This window comes from Gouania willdenowi, chromosome 12 (assembly GCF_900634775.1).
Source record: "Gouania willdenowi chromosome 12, fGouWil2.1, whole genome shotgun sequence".
Classification (NCBI taxonomy): Eukaryota; Metazoa; Chordata; class Actinopteri; order Blenniiformes; family Gobiesocidae; genus Gouania; species Gouania willdenowi.
In genome coordinates this window covers 22,659,950-22,683,266 of record NC_041055.1, presented here as the reverse complement: position 1 = coordinate 22,683,266, position 23,317 = coordinate 22,659,950, and the positions used below count along the sequence as shown (strand labels likewise).

Genomic DNA, 23,317 nt, shown 5'->3' with positions numbered 1-23,317 from the left:
AGCTGTCCAATTTGAAGATACCTCGAACAGAGTAAAAAAAATGGCACAAGGGCAATAACTCCGTAAAAAAATATTTGAGCACTTCTCATTTTCGAACTCCATCAAGGTAATGACACCCTAAAGCCACACACCAAATTTGGTTATCCTATCTTAAATGATTTTTGAGAAAAGCGGTCCCCTTTGAAGATGCCTTGAACAGAGTAAAGAAAATGGAAAAAGGGTAATAACCCGGGAAAAAATAATTGTGCGCTTCTCGTTTTCAAACTCAATCAAGGTATTGATACCCTGAAGCCACACACCGAATTTGGTTATCCTATCTTAAAAGTTTTTTGAGAAAAGCTGTCCCCTTTACCTCGGACGGACGGACGGACAGAGCTCAAACCTACATCCCCCTTACACACTTTGTGGCGGGGGATAATAAACCTACACAAACGAAATTATCAAGTATTATCAATAAACTTTTTGCACTTACCCATCTTATTCTTAGAAGACAAAGAGGAAGTCTTGTTCTGATCAGTCTAAACAGGACAAAGAACAGAAGTGAGAATAATGGATTCAGTACTCAAGTTACTCTAATTGAGTTGCTTTTATGGGTTTTTGAGTGTATTTCTAAATCAGTAATTATTATTGTACTTAAGTATGTTTTAAAAAAAGTAAAGTCATTTGTTACATTTCTATACCCAACCGTTACTGAGTAAATTATTAAAATAATTTGTAATTTAAACCACAGCACTGTACTGATTTCAGCTCATCAGTTTATGAAGGCAAATTGAACATAATCTATATATTCTTAATTGTGCCTTTTCTGATTAACGCCACTTTCTTGGGTTCAGCTACATTTGGTATGGCACTGTTTTGGAGTTCATAAATGTAGCTATACTTAACAGCCTGATAATTTGAATTCATTGTGTTATTTTATTTAAAAAATATATTTACATTTTTACTTTTACTTTGAATACTATTTAACTGAGCTACTTTTTAATTGTACTTGAGTATTTTATACTGTATATGACTTACTCAGAATACAATAGAATAGAATCATTTTACTGTCATTGCACAAAGTACAATTAAATTGCATATGCTTCTAGCAACAACATTCAAGTACGCTTCAAAGATTCAAGCCACACAGACACAATCATCATAAAAACAACATAAGATACAGTAAAAGTCTGTTGGAATGAAAAGTTCATCAGTATAAAAGTACATGGTAGAAAATATTAGAAAAGAGACAAATTTAAAAGGTGACAGTAGTTCATTTTCTATATATTAGTAGTGATGCTGGTGTCTATGGGGTGTGTTTATTATTCAGAGAGTGGATGGCTTTTGGGAATAAACTGTTCATGAGTCTGGTGGTACTCAAGTATTTGTTCTCGAGTACAAAACAATCAAGTAACAGTACTTCTACCTGAGTAGGAAATATCAACACTCTTACACCTCTGACAAGGAAGGGTACACATTTACACTTATGCAAAATTAATTATTTGTACAGCATCAAATTTACCTGCTTCCGTGCATGAACAGCCACCGTAAAAGATGCTGTTGGCGATTTCCTGAAAGTGAGACGGTGCACAAAGTTAGAACAACCAGATCTGTGAAAGCAAAAAAAACTGCTGACAAAACAAAATCTACCTTGCACCACTGTTCATAGTTTGACTGCTTTCTCGTTCGCTTGGGTCCACCCAGGCGGGCCTGATCCCCAGCAGGAGGAAGAGACATCGGGACACCACCTGATGGCAGGCGACGGGGAAAGATAAACTTTCATCAGAGTCACGCTGCTTTCCCCATGGCTGCTTGGGATCCGAGCCCCTCTCTGGGCTGACGGGACTTTCTACGCTGCTGGGCAGGGTGGAGGTACCAAAGGACTCGTAGACCGTCACATTCTGCTGGACTTGCATAGCTTCACGAGTGGCCATGAAGGACTCGAGGACTTCTACGAGGAGAGGAAATTAAATTGAGTCTGGAACGTGCTTACTTTTAATCAGATAAAAACAGAAAGATCTACTCAGAACCCAGCGCTTCTCAAAGTATGGGGCGCACCCCACTGGTGAAAATGGAGACATGGCAATACGTTTTTCAGTTATTAATTTACAATTACGTTTTCAATTACGATTATAGTTACCTGCATTTTTTCCAGTTAAAATTAAATTACACAGCAGGGGTCAATTAATTTTTTTCAGTTACAATTACAATTTCAATTACCCATGTTCAATTGCAATTCAATTATAAATTACAGTGACCAGCATTTTTCTTTAATTACAATTAAATTACAATTATAGTTACCTGCATTTTTTCCAATTACAATTAAATTACACAGCAGGGGTCAATTACATTTTTCAGTAACAATTATGATTTCAATTACCCATGTTCAAATCCGATTACAGTTACCAGCATTTTTTCCAATTACAATTCAATTACAATTAATTTTTATCCTCAGAAAATCATTAACAATTATGTTCTCAATTACTGAATTTAAATTAAAATTAATCACAATTACTGAGCCTGAAATAAATAACCTAATAAAAAATAACCTCCTCATGTGTTAGCTTAGTGTTAGCATCTCTTATGATAACAGGTCCTAAATCAGCTGTAAAATACACTAAAAACAAATATCTATCATCAAATTTCTTTCCTATTTATCAGTCACCTTGTTAGGCTTCCTAATCAGTGAAAATATAGGTTTTAATATTTTTTTAAATGGTGTAATGTGGGAAAGCTTGATATGAAACATATTTTAATAATTGTTAACTACATATGTGTAGAACTGTATATAGAACTGTAACATGGTTCCCCAGTTTTGCGTTAAACTATAATTGACAATTTTTAAATATATTTTCATGGCAATTACAATTACAAAGACAATTATCTGAACTCAATTACAATTTAATTACTATTATGACAGCAACAGATTTTTAAAATTACATTTACAATTATAAATTATGCCATAATTGTAATTAATTATCATTACACAATTACAATTATAACTGACCCCAAACCTGGGCGCAGCAATACACGAGGACCTGTTTTCATTGACAATAAGGATCATTAACACTAAACAAAACACCTACGCACAAATAAAGTAATAATGAGAAGCCTAAAAATTATAAGAGCATTAAATTATTAAACTGCATTAGATATGAGCCAAGAACACAATTTGTTGTGAAACGAAAGTGCAAATATATAACAATGCACTACATGTATACATGTCCATATTCATAGTCAATCTCAACATTATTATTATTATTATTATCCTACTGTTTCTGTTTTTTGCACCATCCACCAAGACACATTCCTTGTATCGTTAAAAACTCTATTTTTCTATTTCTGATTCTGAAAAATTATGATTTACATCGCCATGTACAGTACAAAAAGCAAACTTTCAATAGCTGACTTAAAAAAAAACTTCCTTTTTTGTTTTTCTGAAGTTTTTGTCACAAATTGTAAACAATGTTTCGTCATTTCCTGTATTTTTCGACTTGTTTTTCAAGCAGGTGATTAGTTAAATTTTGTTTTTGATTTTTGATTTATCATGAAATATGATGTTACTTAGTTGAAAGTTCACCTTTGTTCAAAGTGGGAAACACCCCAAAAAAAAGCTTGAGAACCACTTTCCTAACCTGACAGGTATGCACGACTGCTGCCGAACCCCTCGTCGTCCAGGATGGCCTCCTGGTTGTGGTTTGCTGTGGGAGGTGTGGGAACCTGGACCTCACGACTGCATTGACTGCCAGGTTGATGCTCAACTTCTTTTCCAATCAAATTCCCTGAGGTGCTCATCTCCTGCTCTTCTATTACAGGACTTTGGGGAGACTGAAAGAAACGTTCATAAATCAGTAATTACTAAACATCGATTTGTGTTTTCAACTCATTATATCATTCACTCTTAAATGTATTGGAAAAGGGTTGAACGAGGGGCTTTTAAGCAAATGTACCTGTTTGGTAGCTGCTTGGACCTGTGACATCCTTGGAGAGTTTTTCAGGGCGAGTAAAGAGTTTCTTATTCTATAAACTGTTTCATAAACATCAGTCAGAGTCTCACTGAGTTCAGATCTGCCTTGGGATAACAGATGGAAAAATAGATTAGGTAATATTGTGATACAGTACTGTATGTATACAGGACTTCTAAAAGCATTCAGTATTGATTCACATCAGTCCACAATAAAGTATAAAATAAATGCGTATTTAGTGGAAACTTCAGTGGCGCATAGTTTGTAGTACAATAGAAACAATATTCACAGACGTTTGCTGCTAAACATGGATTGAAAGTCATTAGGTTTAGAAACAAAATCCATGTAATAATAAGATGTATTGGTTGTTTAGCCATTCATTTCCTTTTTTAATGTCCTTTTTATTTGGGAGGGACAGCGAACATTAATGAACATACACTATACAGTGATGTAAACATGCCAGAATTTAAAAAAACAATGCTGTTTTACATAATAGTACCTTGCATTTAACATAAGAAAGTCAACACAAATTGTATACATTCATACAAATATATAGAGAAAACTAAGACAAGACATTTGATGTGTGTTTTAATTTTATTTATCCAAAAGTTGACCTTAGATTTTGACATCTTATCAATTTATAAGTCCTCCTACTTTGTATATGTGTATGTATGAATGCATGTGTATAATTATATATATTTCTTTATTTTGTATTTCTTTTTCTTTTGATTTTCAATTAACATTTTGTTCATTGTTTCCATCGTCTTTAAATACTGATTGTTGTGTACTTTACTTTATTCTTCCTCATATAAATAAGATTATTTGTGCACTATTATTATTTTTGCATTTTGTATTCAATTTTTAACATTTAAATCAAATTTGTATGTGTTTATTCATAGGGGTGGGACTAATATACAAGCCTTTTGCGCTTTGTTCTCTCCTTGCACCTTTAATGTTTTTTTTTTTCTTTAATGTGTGCTAAATAAATAAACAAAATAGAATTAAAATGTACTAAAAAAATAACTTAAATTGAGGATAATATAATTGTTTTTTGTTTTACACATTTGAGGATCTTTTGTCTATTCATAATCGCTAATATCTTGTCTTCCTTATCCACAAATTCATTTAGATTGCAAAACAAATGTAGTTTCACTTTGGAATAATCACACAAAAAGGCATCATAGGAAAAAGTGATGTATGAATATTTGTGTTACTGACCCATCCTGCCAGCAGGCCTCACTTTGCAGTCCAGTGTGTTTAAGGAGAGCAGCCAGGCTGCAGCGACAAACCACCTGCAGCAAACAATCACTAGCAGACCCCCCGTTCTCCCATTCTGTCACCGAAGATTAAAAATTAGAATTAACAAAAAGACAGTCATCAACATCCCCCGCCTGATTGGTTGTCATTATAACTCAATCTTTTCCTAAATGTCCTAAATCCAAGAACTCAGATGCATTCATGATAAAATATGATCACATCAGAATATAAAATTACTGTCTTCAACGGCATCTAATAAAAGCTTCACAGAGTAAAATACGGCACAAGGGCAATAACTCCGGGAAAAAAAATTGCACACTTCTCATTTTCAAACTCCATCAAGGTATTGATACCCTGAAGCCACACATCAAATTTGGTTATCGTATCTTAAATGGTTTCTGAGAAAAGCTGTCCTCTTTGGAGATACCTCGAACAGAGTAAAAAAAACGAAACAAGGGCAATAACTCCAAAAAAAATAATTGCGCGCTTCTCATTTTCAAACTCCATTAAGGTATTGATACCCTGAAGCCACACACCAAATTTGGTTATTGTGGCTTAAACGGTTTCTGAGAAAAGCTGTCCCCTTAAACTCGGACGGACGGATGGACCTCAAACCTATATCCCCCTTCACACTTTGTGGCAGGGGATAAAACTTTAGACTGGAGTTTAGGAAGAAATGACAAGAAGACGCTAATCTGTGCACCTTTCATGTGAGCATACTCCTCCATCTTCCACCACAGGCTTCCTGCGAGTCCTCGCGTAGATCCAAGAACTAGTTCCAGTAGAATCTTGGTTTCTTCAGTCAGACTCAGCTCGGCGACTCTGGCATCCGTACTGACCAGCAGCACTGCCTCAGTCAGCCAGGCCATGGTAGAATCTACACAATAATGCAACACACTAGAATCAGATTTGGAAAGCATCCATGCAGAATATTTCTGCTAAAATAAAGTCCTACATGTCACTAAATATATATAAATAAGGAAAGCTTTTGCTAACAATATACTGGAAGTTTTATACATAGAAGCTGACATTATGCTGTCATTTTCAGAATAGCATAAAAAGCACAGTTAGATGGATTTCTGAGTGCGTCCTCATCAAGACCTTCCCCTAATCATCCACACTACAGAACTCACTCACACGTGCTGTCCATTATAGGAGAAAAAGAGAAAAATGGCTCATATTGTGCAGCTTTTTGTTAACAAATGTCCCGGTCCCAGTGTGTTTTTTTTACTCCTTTTGTGTATGTTGTTGTCCTATGTATTTTTGCTGTTCTTCTGTGTATTTTACATTACTTTTGGATGTCTTTCTGAGTTGTTTTGTGCATTTATTTATTTATTTATTATTTTTATTTAAGTAGGGACAGTACATATCAATGAACATTAAAAAAAATGTAAATATGTCAGATAATAGCATAGGCTAATTTCCATCTGTTGTTGTTGTATGTAATGTACGTTGTTCTTGGATTTTTGCTGTCCCATTGTGTATTTTTTCTCTTTTGTTTTCCTCTTAAGTATTTGTGTTGTTCTTTTGTGTGTTAATTTGTAATTTTGTAATAATTTTATGAGTTTTTTGCTGTCTTTGATGTCATACACGCACCAATAATATTACCAATCTTAAAGCACCGTGATGTTATTTTAGCCAGTGTAGCTTTTTGTATGGGCAAATTTAAATTAAAATTATCAAGATTTATATCATATATCGCCATTTTGAGAAAAATATCTTGATTTGAATTTTGGTCCATATCGCTCAGCCCTCCATTTGGTTGGCATTAATTTTGGTTCATAAAAACACTGGATGGAAAACTAAAGCCTAGTTGTGTGCAAATTGTGCAAGAATGAGATCACTAGAGTTTTGTAGCCTCCGCTACCACCTCAATGCTAAACATGTAGCAGCTAGCACAGAGACTCGGACAATGCTAGCTGCTACATGCTGTGAGAATGCCATGACTGACAAATTAACAAACTCAGTGGATAAATATTATTATCTGAAGGAGAGAAAAAGCAACAAGTTTGGTGGCAGAAAAGTGTTCTTACTGTTTATGATGTGTCAACTTATAGCACTACATATGACGTTTTATTTCCTTTGTATTTGGAAATTGACAAAAGTACACAGCAATATGACAGGCAGCCCTTAGAACTAGTCTGAAATACAGCAGAATGTAAATGTGTTCAAGTGTGTTAAAAACAATAAATGACTTTATAAAGCCACCTTGTTATAATGTTTTGATCTGCCGCAATGTAATTTAAACGAAGATACCCCAAGTTGAGGGCGTTTTTCAGCAATTTTTAGGTGCAATTAAAAAAGACGTTAATTATATTAATTAATTATAGAGCATAAATAATTAAGCGCACAGTTGTTTTAATCTCTTCACAGCACTAAGTAAAGTGTTAACAAGCTTTCTTTGGAGAAACATGGGCATTGTAACATTTGAGAGCAGGTCATGAGTTCCTACCCATCAGTTCAAAGCCCATCTCCAGACCGTTCCTGAGGAGGACGTTGGACATCCAAATCTCTGAGGCTTTCTCCTGCAGTGAGGGAGGGGGGCCCTGCATCATACCACCGAGGCAGCGACCCACGGCCAACGCTACTGAGCGTTCCAGATCCAACAGCCAGACCCATCGGCACTCCTCCTCCTCCACTTTGTTTTCTTCACCTTTATCCATTGCATAAAAAACCTGGTTAATATTCAGATATGCTTTTCTGGATTAAATGTGAGTGTCCTTGGACTTACATGGAAAAGCTTTTGGAGGATCCATTCCTAGCTCTTGGTCTTCCAAATGAATTGCCTCAGGCAGCGACTTATTAAAATTGTCGAGATTCTCCAACAAGGCCAGGAAATGGTTAAGGAGAGGCTGGACTGTAGCAAGCGGGAGCAGCAGCAATGAGTACATCATCTGGCATAGAAGGCTTCCAGCCACTGAATTGTATAACACCACTTGAATGGAGAAGACAAGAGCAGAGAGACATGGTCGGTGTGACTTAGGATGTAAACAAATCATTTGAAAGGAATGAAAGACGGGGCCATGCATTGACAAATAAGTAATATTGATAAGAGAAGGCAATGAATCATTTGTTATCAGATTTGTTTCAATAAATTAAGTCAAAAGCCACTGTACACTGTGTAAAATACAGGTCTTAAGTTCTTACTGTGTAGGTTTTTCAATATTTTGTTATCAGAAGAGCTTTCCAGCAGTTTGGTGGACCTCCTGAGTGTCTCGGCAGCACAGGGAAGCAGCAGGTAAAGGTGTTCCAGAAGTAGTGGCACACTGCCATCTTCCTGCAGAGAGGCAGAATGAACCTTTGAATAATAGATGCTTAATAGTATAGGACGTGTTGACGATAACAGCACAAGACTTGTTTTCCAGTAAGCATCGTGCCATTTTGTTTTGTTTTACCTCAGGGCTGGAATACATATAGCAATGGGCCAGCAGGTGTTTGTGTAATCCAGATAGCAGACGATGGAAGTGAGACGGGGGATGGCTTTGTCTGAGGCTTTCCCCGCAAAGCTGCTTGTCAATATTTTTCTCCAGTTCTCCAAACTGTTGCTCCTGTTAAACAGTTGGAAACATGCAAAGTATACAGAATTATACAAAGTACAGGGAGAAAAATGTAAATGACCAATTAAAAATTGAGAAAATGTGCAAATAAAAACAAACAAGCAAGCAAACACGCCCAGTAGGAGAATAAACCGATATGCAAAGTATTTTATTCCTTCTGCCATCAGGCTGTTAAACCTGCACAGGAGTCTCATGGACTGATAGATTTACATTATTTATTTATTTTCCCCCCTGTGGACACTGAACTACATGGTGGTTAAAAATTGATGTGGAAATGAGCATCTCTGTCAATGTACTGACTTTTATTATGGTTGTTGTCTGCTGTTTTAAATGTATATATGGCCTGGTGGACTGCAAACACTGAATTGCCCTTTAAGATAAAAAAAAAAAAAAAGAAAAAAGTTGTCTCTGTCTCAATCTAAGTCTAAACATGTTAACTTCTTGCAGAAGAAAGAATCTTAGAACTATTGAAAACAAATGAATAATTTCTAATGTGTTGCTATATGGTTTGTTAATGGACAAAAAATAAGCTATTTGTCTTGAAGCGAAATTGTGCACTGCTAAAGCTACACTAACAAAATGCAAAAGTGACCAAAAAAAGTATATTTCCATCTGTTATCTGTTCAATTTGCAGAACAGCAAGCGAAACTGATGCACAATCAATGTTGCTTGGAAGAAGTGTGATCGACCTTGTGTTACAATGTGTTGGTAAAGTGTTCCCGTTTTTTTTTATGCCAAGTAAGATAAAATGTCCTTCTCAGTTCCACATATAAACAGAGATTTGAGTTTTCTCACCGTGTAAAAGCTTATACTGAGCAGCAGAGTTCTCAGCAGTACTTCCGCTAAGTGCAGAGGCTCGCAGGCCTCGATGGAGCTCGTTGAAGAAGGAGCCCGGACTGACGCAGGTGTGAGCGGAGGCCCCGAGGCAGCAACCTCTCCAAAATTGCTGTAGCCAAGAAGAGAAGCGACGATGCTCTGGTCCTGCAGACTGCTTAGGACCATATCAAGCTGCAGATGCTAGGAACGGATAAAAGACAAAAAAATTCAAAATCAGACACATACGAGTTCTGTTGATAAAACTACTTTGAAGAGATGATTTAAACAAAAGCCTTTACCTGCCCTTTGGAGAGAACGTTTAAACTCTGAGGGCCCTGAGGAAGGAGTGAGAGGAGCAGCTCGGTTCTTTCCCTGAGTGGTGGCAACAGCAGGGACGCACCGATGGACAGTGTGTTCAGGACTGCCTGGATATCATCAGACACACCAAAATACACTATTTAAAACTTAATGCAGAATTCATTATGCATTGACCTAGTATATTATAAGTGTTCATATGCTCTGGGAATAACATGTGGGTCATTCTAGTCATTTCAACACATTTTCCGGACATCCCACACACTTAGGTCTAAAATTTTTTGCAATTATTCCTTAATAATTCAACTGGCATGCTGTAAATTTTTCGTTTGATCGAATGAATACTTTGAGATATGGCCAATTTAGTGAGGTGTGTATGTGTCGAATGTCACTCCTTGTTTTTCTTCCATTTTCAGCTTCCAATATCTCAAGAACTACATCACATAGAAAACTGAGATTTGTTACAGTAATACAGCTCAACCTAAGCTCTTAGAATATACAAAAAGATCTGCTATATTTGGACTCGAACATGTTTGTGCCTTCAGGAAACAACTTTGCATATGCGTCAAATCAATGTAATTTGATCAGCTTTAAGCTATGTACATAGACCATTCAAATCACTAATGATTAGTCACATATATGCATTGGTTCTTCGGTGACAGTCTCTTGAAATCTGGAAAATCTATCAATCTCATTGGCCCATAACTGCATGTGGGACAGTAAGAAAAAAATCGGATCTCTGTTAGTATAGTATTATATATATATATATATATATGCTAGTATAGAGATTACTCTTTCTTGGCATATAAAACTCTTTAATTTTTTTTTAAATTTTGGACTTTTTGGGGATATATCACTACTCGCTAATATTGAATGGATCCTTCAGATGAGGTAGGATGCCTCTGTGTCTTATAATCAGTTATTAGTTTTTCACCAGCAACATAAAAAATATAAAAACCATTGAATCATAAAAACATCTATTTTTTAAAACATAATATTAATTATGAACAAATACAGTATGTTCATGTTCTACATTGTCTCTTTTGTTCTGTTTTTCCTTAAAAATGTATTAATATCCATCATCATTATCATAACAGAAATTAAATGCTGCATCAGATATGCATAAGGAACCAGTTTAATGATCAAACAAAAAAATTACAGTGTGCCTACTTAATAATCACGATTTATTTTGAACCAAAGTGCATGGTCCATTTGTGGAATGACCCCGTGTCAAAAGAATTGACAACAAACTTTATCGAATGGTGATCTTGAATTTTTTTATATTTGAAAATAGGGACAGATAAGTAGCAATAATTTAGTACTTGTTGTATGGAGTCTGGCATGTTGGTGTCGATGAGCCTGAACAGGAGGTTTCTTAGGGGCCGGCCCTGAGAACCCAGAACAACTGTCCCAGTTCCTCCAGCATGGGCTAATGACAAGTGGATGGACAGCAGCTTCATGCACAGCAGAAGAAAATGATGGTGGTCCCTGTGGAGCACACACGCACACACACACACACACAAAGCATCTGAGTCAGAAAGGTTATTTTAAAGCATATCTAACATACGTTTGGCTGGCTGGATATTGTTACTTTTAATGGATATGCAAATGCATTTGTATGTGTATTATCTATGCATTTATTTATTTGTTTTTTCTGTAAATACCTCTATAAATAAAAAAAATGACTGGAAAAAGTTTTTAAAAAGGGAAAATAATAGTGACTTCCTGCCTTTTAGATAAAAAGGGAGCAGGAGGACTGTCATTGCTGATGCCGTCACAGAAACTTTCCAGGAAGTTACGTAAATAGGCGAACGTGCTCTCCTCCAGGTCGACACAAAACGGCCGGTGCCATGCAACCAGATGTCTAAGAAAAAAAACCCAAATTTAGAAGATACAAAGATATCGATGGCCTGTGTTTAACGTTTGCAGATTGTTTTACCTTCATCTAAAATACAATCAAGTTTTACCTGTCAGAGGGAACCGCGGTCCAAGCCAGACTGTGCGATGTGCCTGCAGTAATTTGCTGGATGGATACTCCTTCTAAACCGAGCACCTTTTTGGGCTTGGTAATTGGTGTGGAGGTGTGGCCTTGTCCACACTGACCCATTGTGTTATTGCCCCACGCATACACTTCATTCTCTAAGGATAACAAAACGGAATTACAGTCCGTCAGTCAGTCTCTGTGTTTAGGAAAAACAGTGAGTGCACTAAGGAAAAAGCATCTTACCATGGGACAGAGCCAAACAGTGGCTGTCTCCGCATGAGATATCAATGATCTTTGTGACACTCAGGTCTTCTATGTACCTCGGCCTCAGAGATGTTGTTTCAGAAGAACCACATCCTAAACACGATCCACAGCCCCATGCAAACACCTGGACAAAAAGGGATTTATTAATGACCAAAGCATCCAATGAGTCCTCCGTTTAACTCCCTACATAACAAAAACTCCAACTCCAACTCTACAATCAACCTTGTCGATCAGAGGTGTCAAACTCATTTTATTTCAGGGACCAAATACGGATAAGTTTGATCTCAAGTGGGCCACAAAGGTGGGGAATCACACAATTTTAACATTAGTACTACTTTGCATCTCCATGTATGTAGCGTACATAAGGCAGCACCGACAATATCCCAGCAATAAGTGACAGGGAGCGACTATATTTATTTGGGGAAATTTCGTCAAATAATTTGAGGATTAAACAGGATTTTTGGAAAAATCTGTTTTTTTTCAACAATGTGAGGGTAAAAATTACTTCCATCGTGTTATACAAGCATGGGAAAACTGCAAACCCCTGCAAATATTGTAGAATTTCATTGACTTTCTGACAAATTCAATGAAACTCTACTTGAACATTTGTAAAGTTCTATACTTCTAAATAAATCTGTGTATTATTTTGCATGGATGCCAATGTTTGTTTGGATAAGATTCAAAATTACTCTCTATTTCTGCTCAATTTCAATAAATAACTCCCATGAAAAGTTTCTATTTTTGAATTATTGCCAAAATTCCCATGCTCAAGTTCCTGTGGAAATTTGACAGATACTTTATTCCCCTTTACAACCCAACTGAGATATCCACAACTACATTATTTGGTCATTTACACTGTTTTCACATTTTTACTTTCCCCTGTGGACCAAATTGGATATTTTAAAGGGCCGGATTTGGCCCCCAGGCTTTGAGTTTCACACGTGCTGTAGATTGTTGGAGTGAGTCTGTAACTTTATCTAACATAATCAAGTACCACTATGTTTTAATCACAGCCCTGTAATCAAAGACTAAGCCACTGCATTTAATATATTGCATATCAGACTTAAAGAGGTCCAGCTTCATGTTACCTGTCCTGCAGAGGTAAGAGCCAGAGAGGACTGGCTGCCTGCACACACTTTTCTGATGAGAAAGCCATGCAGAGCCTCAATGACCTTGGGGCGATACACACGATTGGTGTCTCCATGACCAAGTTTACCTGCAAAGTTCAGTCATATTAGATCAGTGTTTTTCAACCTTTTTTTGAGCCAAGATGCATCTTTTCATTAAAAAAAAAACAAAAAAAAACCTAAGGCACACCACCAACTGAAAAAATTAAACTTTCTAGCCTATATTAACAATATACAATCATTCTTATCACAGGGACTTGAATAGGAATCTAATAAACACAAAAAAAGGTTTTGTGATCTTTCATATTTTCTAATAAAATGTGCAAGTAACAATCTGCACTGTTTTTAATAGGAATCAAATGAACACAAACAAAAACATCTATTATGAATTTTTACATTACTTTTTTTTTAATAAAAAGTGCATTTAACAATATGCAGTCATTCTTATCAAAATGTCTTGAATACAAATACATAAACAACAACATTGAATATAATTAGAACTACAATTGAACTTCATTCTGTTCAATATTTTTGTTTTAGTGTATATTTTATATTATGTTTATATAATATACACATATAAATATATTATTATTAATAAATAATTACAATTCTATTTTGTTCCGTATTGTTAACCATTAAGAGTGTCAGATTTGAGTTCCTGTGATACTTTATGCCCCTTTATAACCCTGGATTTGATCCAAAGGTTGTTATTGAGGGATGTGATAATGAAGAATGAACCAAATCTAGTTTATTAACATGAACATTGAGATCTGAGTGGCAGTTGTGTGTCTTTTTTATTATTGTTTTTTTTTTTCCCACATGTTTCACACAGAGGCCAACACAAACTCCTCATCTGTTCCTCCTCAGAGTGAGAGCAGTCCTAAAGTGCAGCAAAGTACACATGTGGTGCTTATAGTGAGCAAATATCACATGGTGTTTTTTATTGTGTATTTTTGTGAATTTTTTATGAATACCACAAGTTAAGGTAGCTTTATTAAAGAATTTAAAACTTCCGTCTGAATCTTACTGAATTTTCCACTGCATAATTTCCATTTTATCCACCCACCGTTATCCCCTCCTCCAAAAGACCAAACGGTGCGTCCATCCTGAGCCACAGCGATAGTGTGGGAGCTGCCACAGGTGACCTGCCCGACACCACTAATGTCCTTGACCAGTGTGGGAAGGTTGCGACCCTGGCTGTCACTGTGGCCTGTATTAGGCAGAAACGTTGCTCAACAAGGGCAGTTGCCAGCAACGCTAAAGAAGTATTCAACATGTTGGGTATTTACCAAGTCTGCCAAAGTCCCCTTCTCCCCATGTGTAAAGCTCTCCATCATTAGTCACAGCAGCACTGTGTCTGTAGCCAGCAGACACACAAACAACAACCTAGAGAAGACAAACATTTAAAAAATAATCAACATGTGTTCATTTCAGCCTTACTTTTAATACAAGTATAAAGCTAGAGGCTTACTTTGCCAAGTAGAGGTCCTTGAATGAGTTTAGGGTATTTCTGTGTCACGCTGTTGCCATGGCCTAGTTTCCCATATTCACCATCACCCCAGCTGAATATCTGAAGGAAATTAATCATTAAAATGTTTACATTTATTTTTAAACAATAGACTAAACAAACTGGATCACAACATCTTAGAGAAATTGCACATAGAAAAAAGAGTTTTCTATGTGCATTTTTACCAACACATTTAAGTTTATGACTTCATGATTGTAAACAAAAGCACTTGGAGAGCGTAAACCTCCGCCAAGCACCGAATCTCATCTTTGCTAGATATTGGCAGTTATATTATATATTAAATTAATCTGATCGTCAGCAATATTTACATTTAAAATACGGGCTCTGCACTCTGTAAGAATGCATTTAATTTGTTAGGAATTGGTACATTTTAAATTCTTGGGTCAATATTTTTTTTAGTATAATTCTTAATGAAAGCTTCATTTTGCACTTAAAACTGTACACATATTGTTTGTTTAAAAGTAGTGTAATATAAACTGATTTTTTTTCCCCCAACATGATAAATAACTGATTATAATGGTGAATACAATATTGATAAAAAATAATCGGGATTATCATTTTGTAAGTTCAGTACTTTTGTCGTAACCTTGCTAACAGTCAAACAAACAAATAAATAAGCGTCAGAGAAAAAATAGCTACAGGTTCAAAATTGGTCTGTCAGAATCATCAGGCGAATGCAATTCACTACCTTAAATTCCTCACCTCTCCTTCTACAGTGATGGCTAACGTGTGACCATCGGAGCCCTTGGAGGAGGACACTTTCTTCATGTTTCTATGGGGATCAAGCACAAGCTTCTTTGGCATGGACTGATTGTTGGAGTCTCCTAACCCCAAACGACCGTAGCTGCCTTTTCCACAAGCTTTCACTGAACCATCAGCGGACACTGAAAAGGTGCAGTACTGGCCAGCCTCGATCTAAAAGAACATTAAACAACATTAACTCATTCAGTGCCAGCCATTCTCAGATTTTCTACCCCCCTCAGTGCCAGCCGTTTTTGAGCATTTTGAGTGATTTTAAAGACCCACAAAATATTTTCTATGACTATCTGAAATCTGATTCTGAAAGATTGAAGCCTCCACTTTCATCAAGAAAGAAAAAAATTGTTTCTGGCTCGTTTCGTTCTTTTGTAATCAGCCGTTGAATAGAGCAAGTTTTACACAAATCGTCAGTTTCAGAGCAAAAAGCTGAGAAAAAAGCCTTTTTGTAAAAAAAACCCCTGTCAGTGACTTTAAAGCTATTTTTTTTTGCTTTAGTGACAACTCTATCATCTGAACATTGATTCCCTATATAAATAAAAAAAAAACACTGAAACAGGGCTTTTGATGGCAAAATTATTATTATTTTGCTATCTGGTTCAGCGTTGAATGTATTTCTTACTGTATTTTGGCGTTCCTCCAACTTTCTCACCCGTCAGTCTGCACAAACGTAACTTCCTCTTCCTCCCCGACATGCAGAGTGTCAGTGCTTGCCCCATTTTTTTATGGTTTTATCTCACCATCGCCACACTATCCATGAGTTCCACACATGTTCTGGTCGAGTGTGCGCTGCTGGGAATGTCAACTCTTGTACGTAGCGCCATTTTCTTTGTCTCGTAAATGCCTTTCCTCTCTCCCTCTGAGCTCTGCTGAGCATGGATGATCTCTCATCCAAAGGTGCGCTGCTACCTCCTACATGTCACCTATTATTTTGCTATCTGGCTCACAGGCTGGGGTTATTTTGTACCCACCTCCACACCCAACCTCCGTTTTTTTTTTTTTTTTTTTTCTTGTCTGCACATGCTGTCAAAGGTCAACACCACAGGAAGTGCAATCATTATGAGACAGCAATGCATATTTTGTTATTGTAATAAAATACATTGATTTATTTTATTGCTTAATTGTGACCATCACCAGCCCTCCCTAAGGAAGGGTAAGAAATCTTTTATTATAGGGAGGATATAAAAAGGGAGAGCAGTGTTACACCTAAGTGGAGGGGGAGGGGAAAGGGAGCAGGGAGGAGAGACTCAAGGCAGGAAATAGAAAACACCCCCCCTCCTACCGACACGCAGGGATGACCTGTTTGGCCCGGTTAGTTGATGGTTTTATCTCACGATCACAACATTATCAATAATCCACTCAGGTCCACACATGTTCTGTGTTAGTGTGTGGTGCTGTGAGCTGCTGGATACGTCACAATATCACTCTGTAGCGCCATAATCTCTCTTTTTCCTGCTTCTTCCTGCTTTGCTGGGTAGCATCAGTGGCTAATCTCTCATCTAAAGGTTCACTGCTGCCATCCTCAGGGTACAGTTGGTCACTACATCAACCCACAGCTTAGATATTGAGGGACCTCCACCAGGGTGTTTTCTAATAATCCCTGTGAAAAAACGCAAATGATGAGTTATCTCGTCAATGACACTGAGCGTTTGGATTTGAAATGACGAGTTATCTCGTCAATGGGCCTGGTTAGTAGTTGGGTGGGAGACCACTGAGAATTCCAGGTGCCACAGTGGGATGGCAGTCACCCCAGTGGTATCTGTCATTGTGTCCTTGGGCAAGGCACTTCACCTACATTGCCTAGTATGAACGTAGTGTGTGAGTGAGTGTTGGTGATGGTCGGAGAGGCCGATGGCGCACTATGGCAGCCTCGCTTCTGTCAGTCTGTCCCAGGGCAGCTGTGTCTACAATAGTAGTTTACCACCACTAAGTGTGGAGCGAAAGAATAATGCCTTAATCCTGTAAAGTGTCTATGATAAGGCGCTATTTAAAATTGATGCATTAATATTATTAATAATTATTAAAATATGTTTCAGATCAAGTTTTCCCACTTCCTGTCACCGAAAATATTAATACCAATAGATTAGGAAACATAACAAGGTAACCAAGAGATGAGAAACTAATTAAATTATTTTAATGTATTTCACAGCTGATTTAAGACATGGGTCAAACTGATCCATTATCATTAGAGATGCTAACAGAAAGCTAACAAGAGAAAGGTTACGTTTTATGGGCTTACGTATTTAATAACCTTTAGGAGTCTATGGATGTGATGGGGCGTCGGAATCACATGGCCAATTTAAGACAAACCCGCGGGCAGATGCAGCCTCACAGTGTCCATTTAAACTTGTGTTGAAAGTGAGGAATCAAAACTATGTACCAGTTTTTAAATGATTTTGATAGTCCAAGTAGAACAATAGTTATGAAAGGTTAAAAACGCTGCACTTTTACTGATTATTTTTGTCGCGCTCGGTGCAGAAACGATCAGCAAAAAATACACCTCTTTCCTACTGGTGTTAGGCCTGTGAGGTGTCTCTCTATTTTATGAGTGGACAGGAACTGTTTCCTGCAGTAACAAATGAATTGTGGCATCCGATAGGGAAGTTTTGTCAAAAAGCTGTATAAGATGATTTGGGAAAAACGCCATATAACTTTTTTTTGTGAACTTGTAAATATGTTCTTGATAATTACACTTTATATTTGCATTCTCATTCATCAAATCAGTTCGTTAAACATATTTGTGGTTTTCACAGTAAAAATGCCTTTTTTTTCTAACTTAGATTTGGTGTTTTTGTGGGATTTTAAGTCCATTGTGTTTATACAGTATGTCAAAATGAACAATTAACAGTAAATTAATACGGCTGAAGTTGTGTTGAAAAAAATGATACCGAACAAGGCAAGATGAACAGTTTTTATAGTGAAATATAAAAATAAAATCAAACGTGGTCTTTTAATTGTAATTGGAAAAAATGTTGGTCACTATTATTAAAATTGAGTTGTAATTGAACATGGATTATTGAGGACGTAATTGTAATTGAAAAATGTAATTGACCTCAACCCTGCTATGGAAACATAAAGGTGATTCTGTAATGCTTAAATGATGTGTGGTAACTTTCTGTGAGAGTAGCAATACCATCTGTGCGTCACTGAAGCCCTGTGTCAGTTTTGGCAGCAGTATTTTCTCCAGCGTCCCTTCTGCTAGCTGATGGCTGCTGTTGCTGCCCCACACGTACACCATGACTGTGTCGCCTTCAGTGCCGGCAGTTACTGTGTCTGTGTTGCAGGAGCACAGGCAGTGAGACGCCAGGTTGCAGATCTGTGAGAGGAGTAGAAGTGAGAATGGTTGAGTCTGTGACTGACAGGGTGTTTTCTAAATGTCAATCAATGTGTCCTGGAAAAACTCTCTCACCTCTTCAAACAGACAAAGTGCTGCCTGGGAGAGACGACACAATCCCTCCGCATCCTTATTAAGCACCTGAGTATTGACAGCATCCCCTCGAAATCCCTGGAAAAATTCAAAGAACTGAGTGTCCATGGATAGGGATTACCATCAGCTATTCCCAGTGTAAAATGATCAATAACAAGAAGACATAGTCATCAACATCACCTGCCAGATTGGTTGTCATTATAACTAACAACCTTTTCCTAAATGTCCTAAATCTAAGAATTTCTAAGAAAAGCTGTCCCCTTTGAAGATACCTTGAACAGAGTAAAAAAAAAAACGGCACAAGAGCAATAACTCCGGAAATAATATTTGCACACTTCTCATTTTCCAACTCCATCAAGGTATTGATACCATGAAGCCACACACCGAATTTGGTTATCCTATCTTAAACAGTTTCTGAGAAAAGCTGTCCCCTTTAACTCGGACGTATGGACAGACAAACGCACAGACGGACGCACGGACGGACGGAACTCAAACCTATATCCCACTTCCACACTTTGTGGCGGGGGATAATAATAGGCAGTTGTCTTTTAACCACAATTATACATCTGAGCTGGGGAGCAAAAAAAGAAGTCAACACAAAAACAGAATAGAATAAATAAATAACAGATGTTGGTTCTGTATAATTTTTTTGATTCTAGCAAACATCTGAAGATGCTGTTTCATAAGACATTTTCCAAAGCTGGTTCGGCTGCTGAGGGATGAGTAAGTGATAATATCAGAGGAGGACAGGAAGTCTGACTCAGACTTAATCCCTACCAATGCCTTTCTCAGAGCGCAGGTCTTTAAAAAAAGAAGAAAGGCTTATAAGCAGAAGGTAATCTAGCACAGAATATTTCCGTTCATTAATGGTTTGTAATTGTGGCATGGATTGTATTACTGCACGATCCAAAATATATTCAGTTTTGTAAATGCTGTCAATAATAATGTGAAGTCCTAAGAGAAGCACCAAATCAATGCGTACCAAAAATAGCTCTAATGTTTGTCGATATCATCATAAAAGTGGTCTGGTCGTATTGTATAGGCCATCTGCTTAGCTTTACAACTAAGAGGAAGAAATATTTAAAAACTCAAGAAAGGTATTTTGAGTTTTATGTTAAATTAATATTATGATTTTAAACAACATGTTTATTCTTGAAAAAATTAAATTAATTTACCTCTAGATGACTTTCTGACAAAAGCATCTCAACAATTGTTTCAATTTAAAACAAATATGTTGTAGTAAATGTTTTACTTTTTACTGGAGTTCATATTTAGTGTATCTGTATGTCTAATTTCCCTTAAACATTATTAACCATTTAATAACCACTTATCTACTGTGGTATGTCTTAATGATAACTTCACTACACAGTAGGAATGTGCGATATTTTATCGGTTATGCTTTATCGTCAAAAACATTCTCACCGGTAAGAATATGTCATTCCTCGATATAAATGATAAATTCCCATGTCGGAAATTAGCGAGGGCCACAGGCCATTTGTCCCTCAATTTAGCCAAGAATGCCCTAAAAAAAAGCGTTCTACGGGCCAAAACTGCCACGTTTGTTGTCAACAACTTATAATTCTCTGGAGCGGAACGTTGTTTACGGAAGCTCTGCACGGTGTTCACCGCCCCCCGCACACACCGCCGTTTGTGTGTGTGTGAGGTGTTCGTCACGGCTACCAGAAGCTACTATGCTGCGATACAACCCGGACCGCTACTTAGTAAAAAACCAGATAACCATCCAACAAAGCCAACCGATTCAAGTTCCTCCATCAGATCCACCCAAAGTTCAACAAACACGGGGACAGAGATGAACCCGCAGCAACGATTATGAACTGGAAACTCAACTAAAGCTAACTATGCTAAGCTAACCCACCGACACACAAACTGAGCTAAGTGCTAACGCTAACCACTCCATATAAGGAATAATAAACCAAGTAAAAATAACATGTCTTACTGTCATCAAACCACAGAGAGTTACCAATTTGTTTATGGTCAGATTTAACACTTGTATGGAAGAATAAAAGCTAAACATGTCACACGTTGTGTGAAATAAATGTTAGCATAATAACTAAAGTCACTATTCATTCATCGCAATTTGTTAAACGCAATATTTTTAATTATATTTCATCAGCAGTAAAAACACTATTGAAGTTATTTGTGCTTTTAATGTGCTTTTTAAATTTTTTTTATATATATAGAATTTTATTTCAAGTGAGGAAATAAATGAATTACATACAATAACACTAATAGTAATCCACATGCACAAATATATTCCATAAAATATCAGCTCATGAGCTGTTTGAGTCAGCAGTTATTGTAGCCTTTTTAAATGTGTCTAATGTTGATGTATTCACATTACATACATTAAGTTGTGAATTTTTTTATTTATAGTTTTTATTTATCGTGATTTTTATTGTTATCGTGATAAATACTAGAAATGATCGGGATACATTTTTTTTTGTCAATATCGCCCATTCCTACTACACAGCAATGCATATCTATGCGTTTAATTATTTTTTTATTTAAACTTTCTTCAGTGACACTACCTTTTTTCTTTAAAAAAAAAAAAAATCTACATTCTTATTCCTTGGTTAGAATCTAATGTTGGGTCAGTTTTATCTTTTCTTTTTTCTCTTTCTTGGTCATTGGCGTGTTGCGACCAACTTTAAAAGGTGCATATCGCCACCTAATGTGTAATGCTTTCGTGGGCTTGATTCTTTTGGATCCTTTCGGCGCAAGCTCAAAACACGTCTACATTGGTCGGCCTATTTTACAGCATTTTACATTTATTTATTTTTCTGGTTGGCGTTTGATTGTTAATGTTTTGTATTGTGTTTTGATCGGTTTTTGTATATATCACATCTCAGAGCTCTGTCGTAATGATTGCGAGTAAAGGAAGTGACATAGACCACGTGCACACGTTGAAAGGATCCAGAAGGATCAGGCCCACAAAAGGATTGGGCACTGACACTGCCATTCAGCGAACAAGCTGTTTGTTTCGTAGTTGATGGTGTGTTGCTGGGTCAGTTCTACTTCTTCTACTTTCTTGATTATCGCAACCCACTTCAGTAGTGCATATCGCCACCTACTGTACATGGTATATTTCATTACTTTCCACATCTGAGGTCAACCTGTCAGGTCAGATCTAGGATGAGCCTGATAATAAAATAAAAACAAGATAAAAGTCAAAACATGAAGATGACGCAGACATACCAAGTGCTGTTTCATTTGGAGAAGTGTTCGATGGATGACATCATAACTCACACCAGTGGACTGCTGGGAACTTGTTGAGGAGGAGGAGGAGAACATTACGGATGTAGAGGATGAGATGGAAGCAGTCAAAGCCACCTCCATCCACTCTAGGAAAAACTTCAGAGAGCCTCTCTGCATAGCCAAGCCCAGCAACAGCTCCAACGCCAGCCTGCGGCCGGTTGGGTCGGCGCCTCCGCTTCCACCGCTAACCGACGTCTTCTTCAGGAAGTCAGCCACCTGCGCCAAGCAGTCCAACCCCACCGTTGGTATCTTGTTCTCATTTGCAAGAGAGAGCGGCGGTAGCGAGGCGAGAACGGAGGACGCGGTGGAGAGCACATCGTTGCAGAGCACCGATTCTGGATGCACCGAGGCTGCGTATCTCCAGTTCTGTTGCAGCAAGGAGAAAAGCAGACTCAACCCAGTCCTCACGCCCATTTCTATCAATATATCTGTGCCGGACTTCATTTTCGATCCACCTCCCAGCAAACAAGTGTCAGATGCCGGTTCAACTTGCCCACTAACACCCCCGCCGTCTGCGCACTGGGCTGCCAGCTGCACACGAAACTTGTCGTGATATTTGCTGTGGAGTGCGTAGTAGATTCTCTGTAGAACTACCAGCCTCTGGTGGAGGCCCAGGGTGTAGGAAGTTTGTGTCAGCATGCGATGAGCCAGCCATCGTTGGCTATGTAGCAAGGATGACAGGTACTCTTCCTTCTCCACTGATGCAGTGGACTCGCACTCAAAGTCGGGCAGGCGTGGGCCTACGAGCTCCTGGACCGGATGGGCCAAAGTCACCACTTCCTTGTTGTGAAGGAGCTTATTGTAGAGCAAAGCAGCTCCATCCCTCCTGGCTGTTTGAATGCTGTCTTCTGCAGCCCAGGAGACATTGAAGTGCTCTTGCCACTTCAGCAACACATGGGTCTGACACGGCACCATGTTTGATCATTATTTTTGATTCTCTGAGCGCAATACTCCGACGTACACCTGGAAAAAGGAGGAGAAAGTGAATAATCAAAATAATAGGATAGTACCAAGCAGGGTTGCGGTCAATTATGATTGTAATCATGTAAAGTAATTACAATTATAA

The 23,317-nt window shown here is 37.5% G+C and overlaps 1 protein-coding gene across 1 annotated transcript in view; it reads right to left on the bottom strand.

Annotated features, from left to right (window-relative positions):
• Positions 1–23,317, bottom strand: part of LOC114472820 (probable E3 ubiquitin-protein ligase HERC1) — a 68,279-nt gene that overhangs the window by 40,316 nt on the left and 4,646 nt on the right. The window contains exons 2-26 of the mRNA XM_028462079.1: positions 22,192–23,214; positions 18,958–19,053; positions 18,682–18,864; positions 15,495–15,707; positions 14,736–14,834; positions 14,554–14,650; positions 14,331–14,474; positions 13,226–13,353; positions 12,117–12,261; positions 11,857–12,028; positions 11,619–11,753; positions 11,212–11,377; positions 9,874–9,999; positions 9,554–9,775; positions 8,597–8,749; positions 8,349–8,478; positions 7,933–8,136; positions 7,654–7,854; positions 5,905–6,078; positions 5,163–5,277; positions 3,930–4,047; positions 3,615–3,807; positions 1,630–1,930; positions 1,502–1,550; positions 473–518 (exon numbers count right to left, since the gene is read on the bottom strand). Of these exons, the coding sequence (XP_028317880.1) occupies positions 473–518; positions 1,502–1,550; positions 1,630–1,930; positions 3,615–3,807; positions 3,930–4,047; positions 5,163–5,277; positions 5,905–6,078; positions 7,654–7,854; positions 7,933–8,136; positions 8,349–8,478; positions 8,597–8,749; positions 9,554–9,775; positions 9,874–9,999; positions 11,212–11,377; positions 11,619–11,753; positions 11,857–12,028; positions 12,117–12,261; positions 13,226–13,353; positions 14,331–14,474; positions 14,554–14,650; positions 14,736–14,834; positions 15,495–15,707; positions 18,682–18,864; positions 18,958–19,053; positions 22,192–23,166 (4,585 nt within the window). The 5' untranslated portion in view covers positions 23,167–23,214. The remainder of the gene's footprint in view (positions 1–472; positions 519–1,501; positions 1,551–1,629; positions 1,931–3,614; positions 3,808–3,929; positions 4,048–5,162; positions 5,278–5,904; positions 6,079–7,653; positions 7,855–7,932; positions 8,137–8,348; positions 8,479–8,596; positions 8,750–9,553; positions 9,776–9,873; positions 10,000–11,211; positions 11,378–11,618; positions 11,754–11,856; positions 12,029–12,116; positions 12,262–13,225; positions 13,354–14,330; positions 14,475–14,553; positions 14,651–14,735; positions 14,835–15,494; positions 15,708–18,681; positions 18,865–18,957; positions 19,054–22,191; positions 23,215–23,317) is intronic.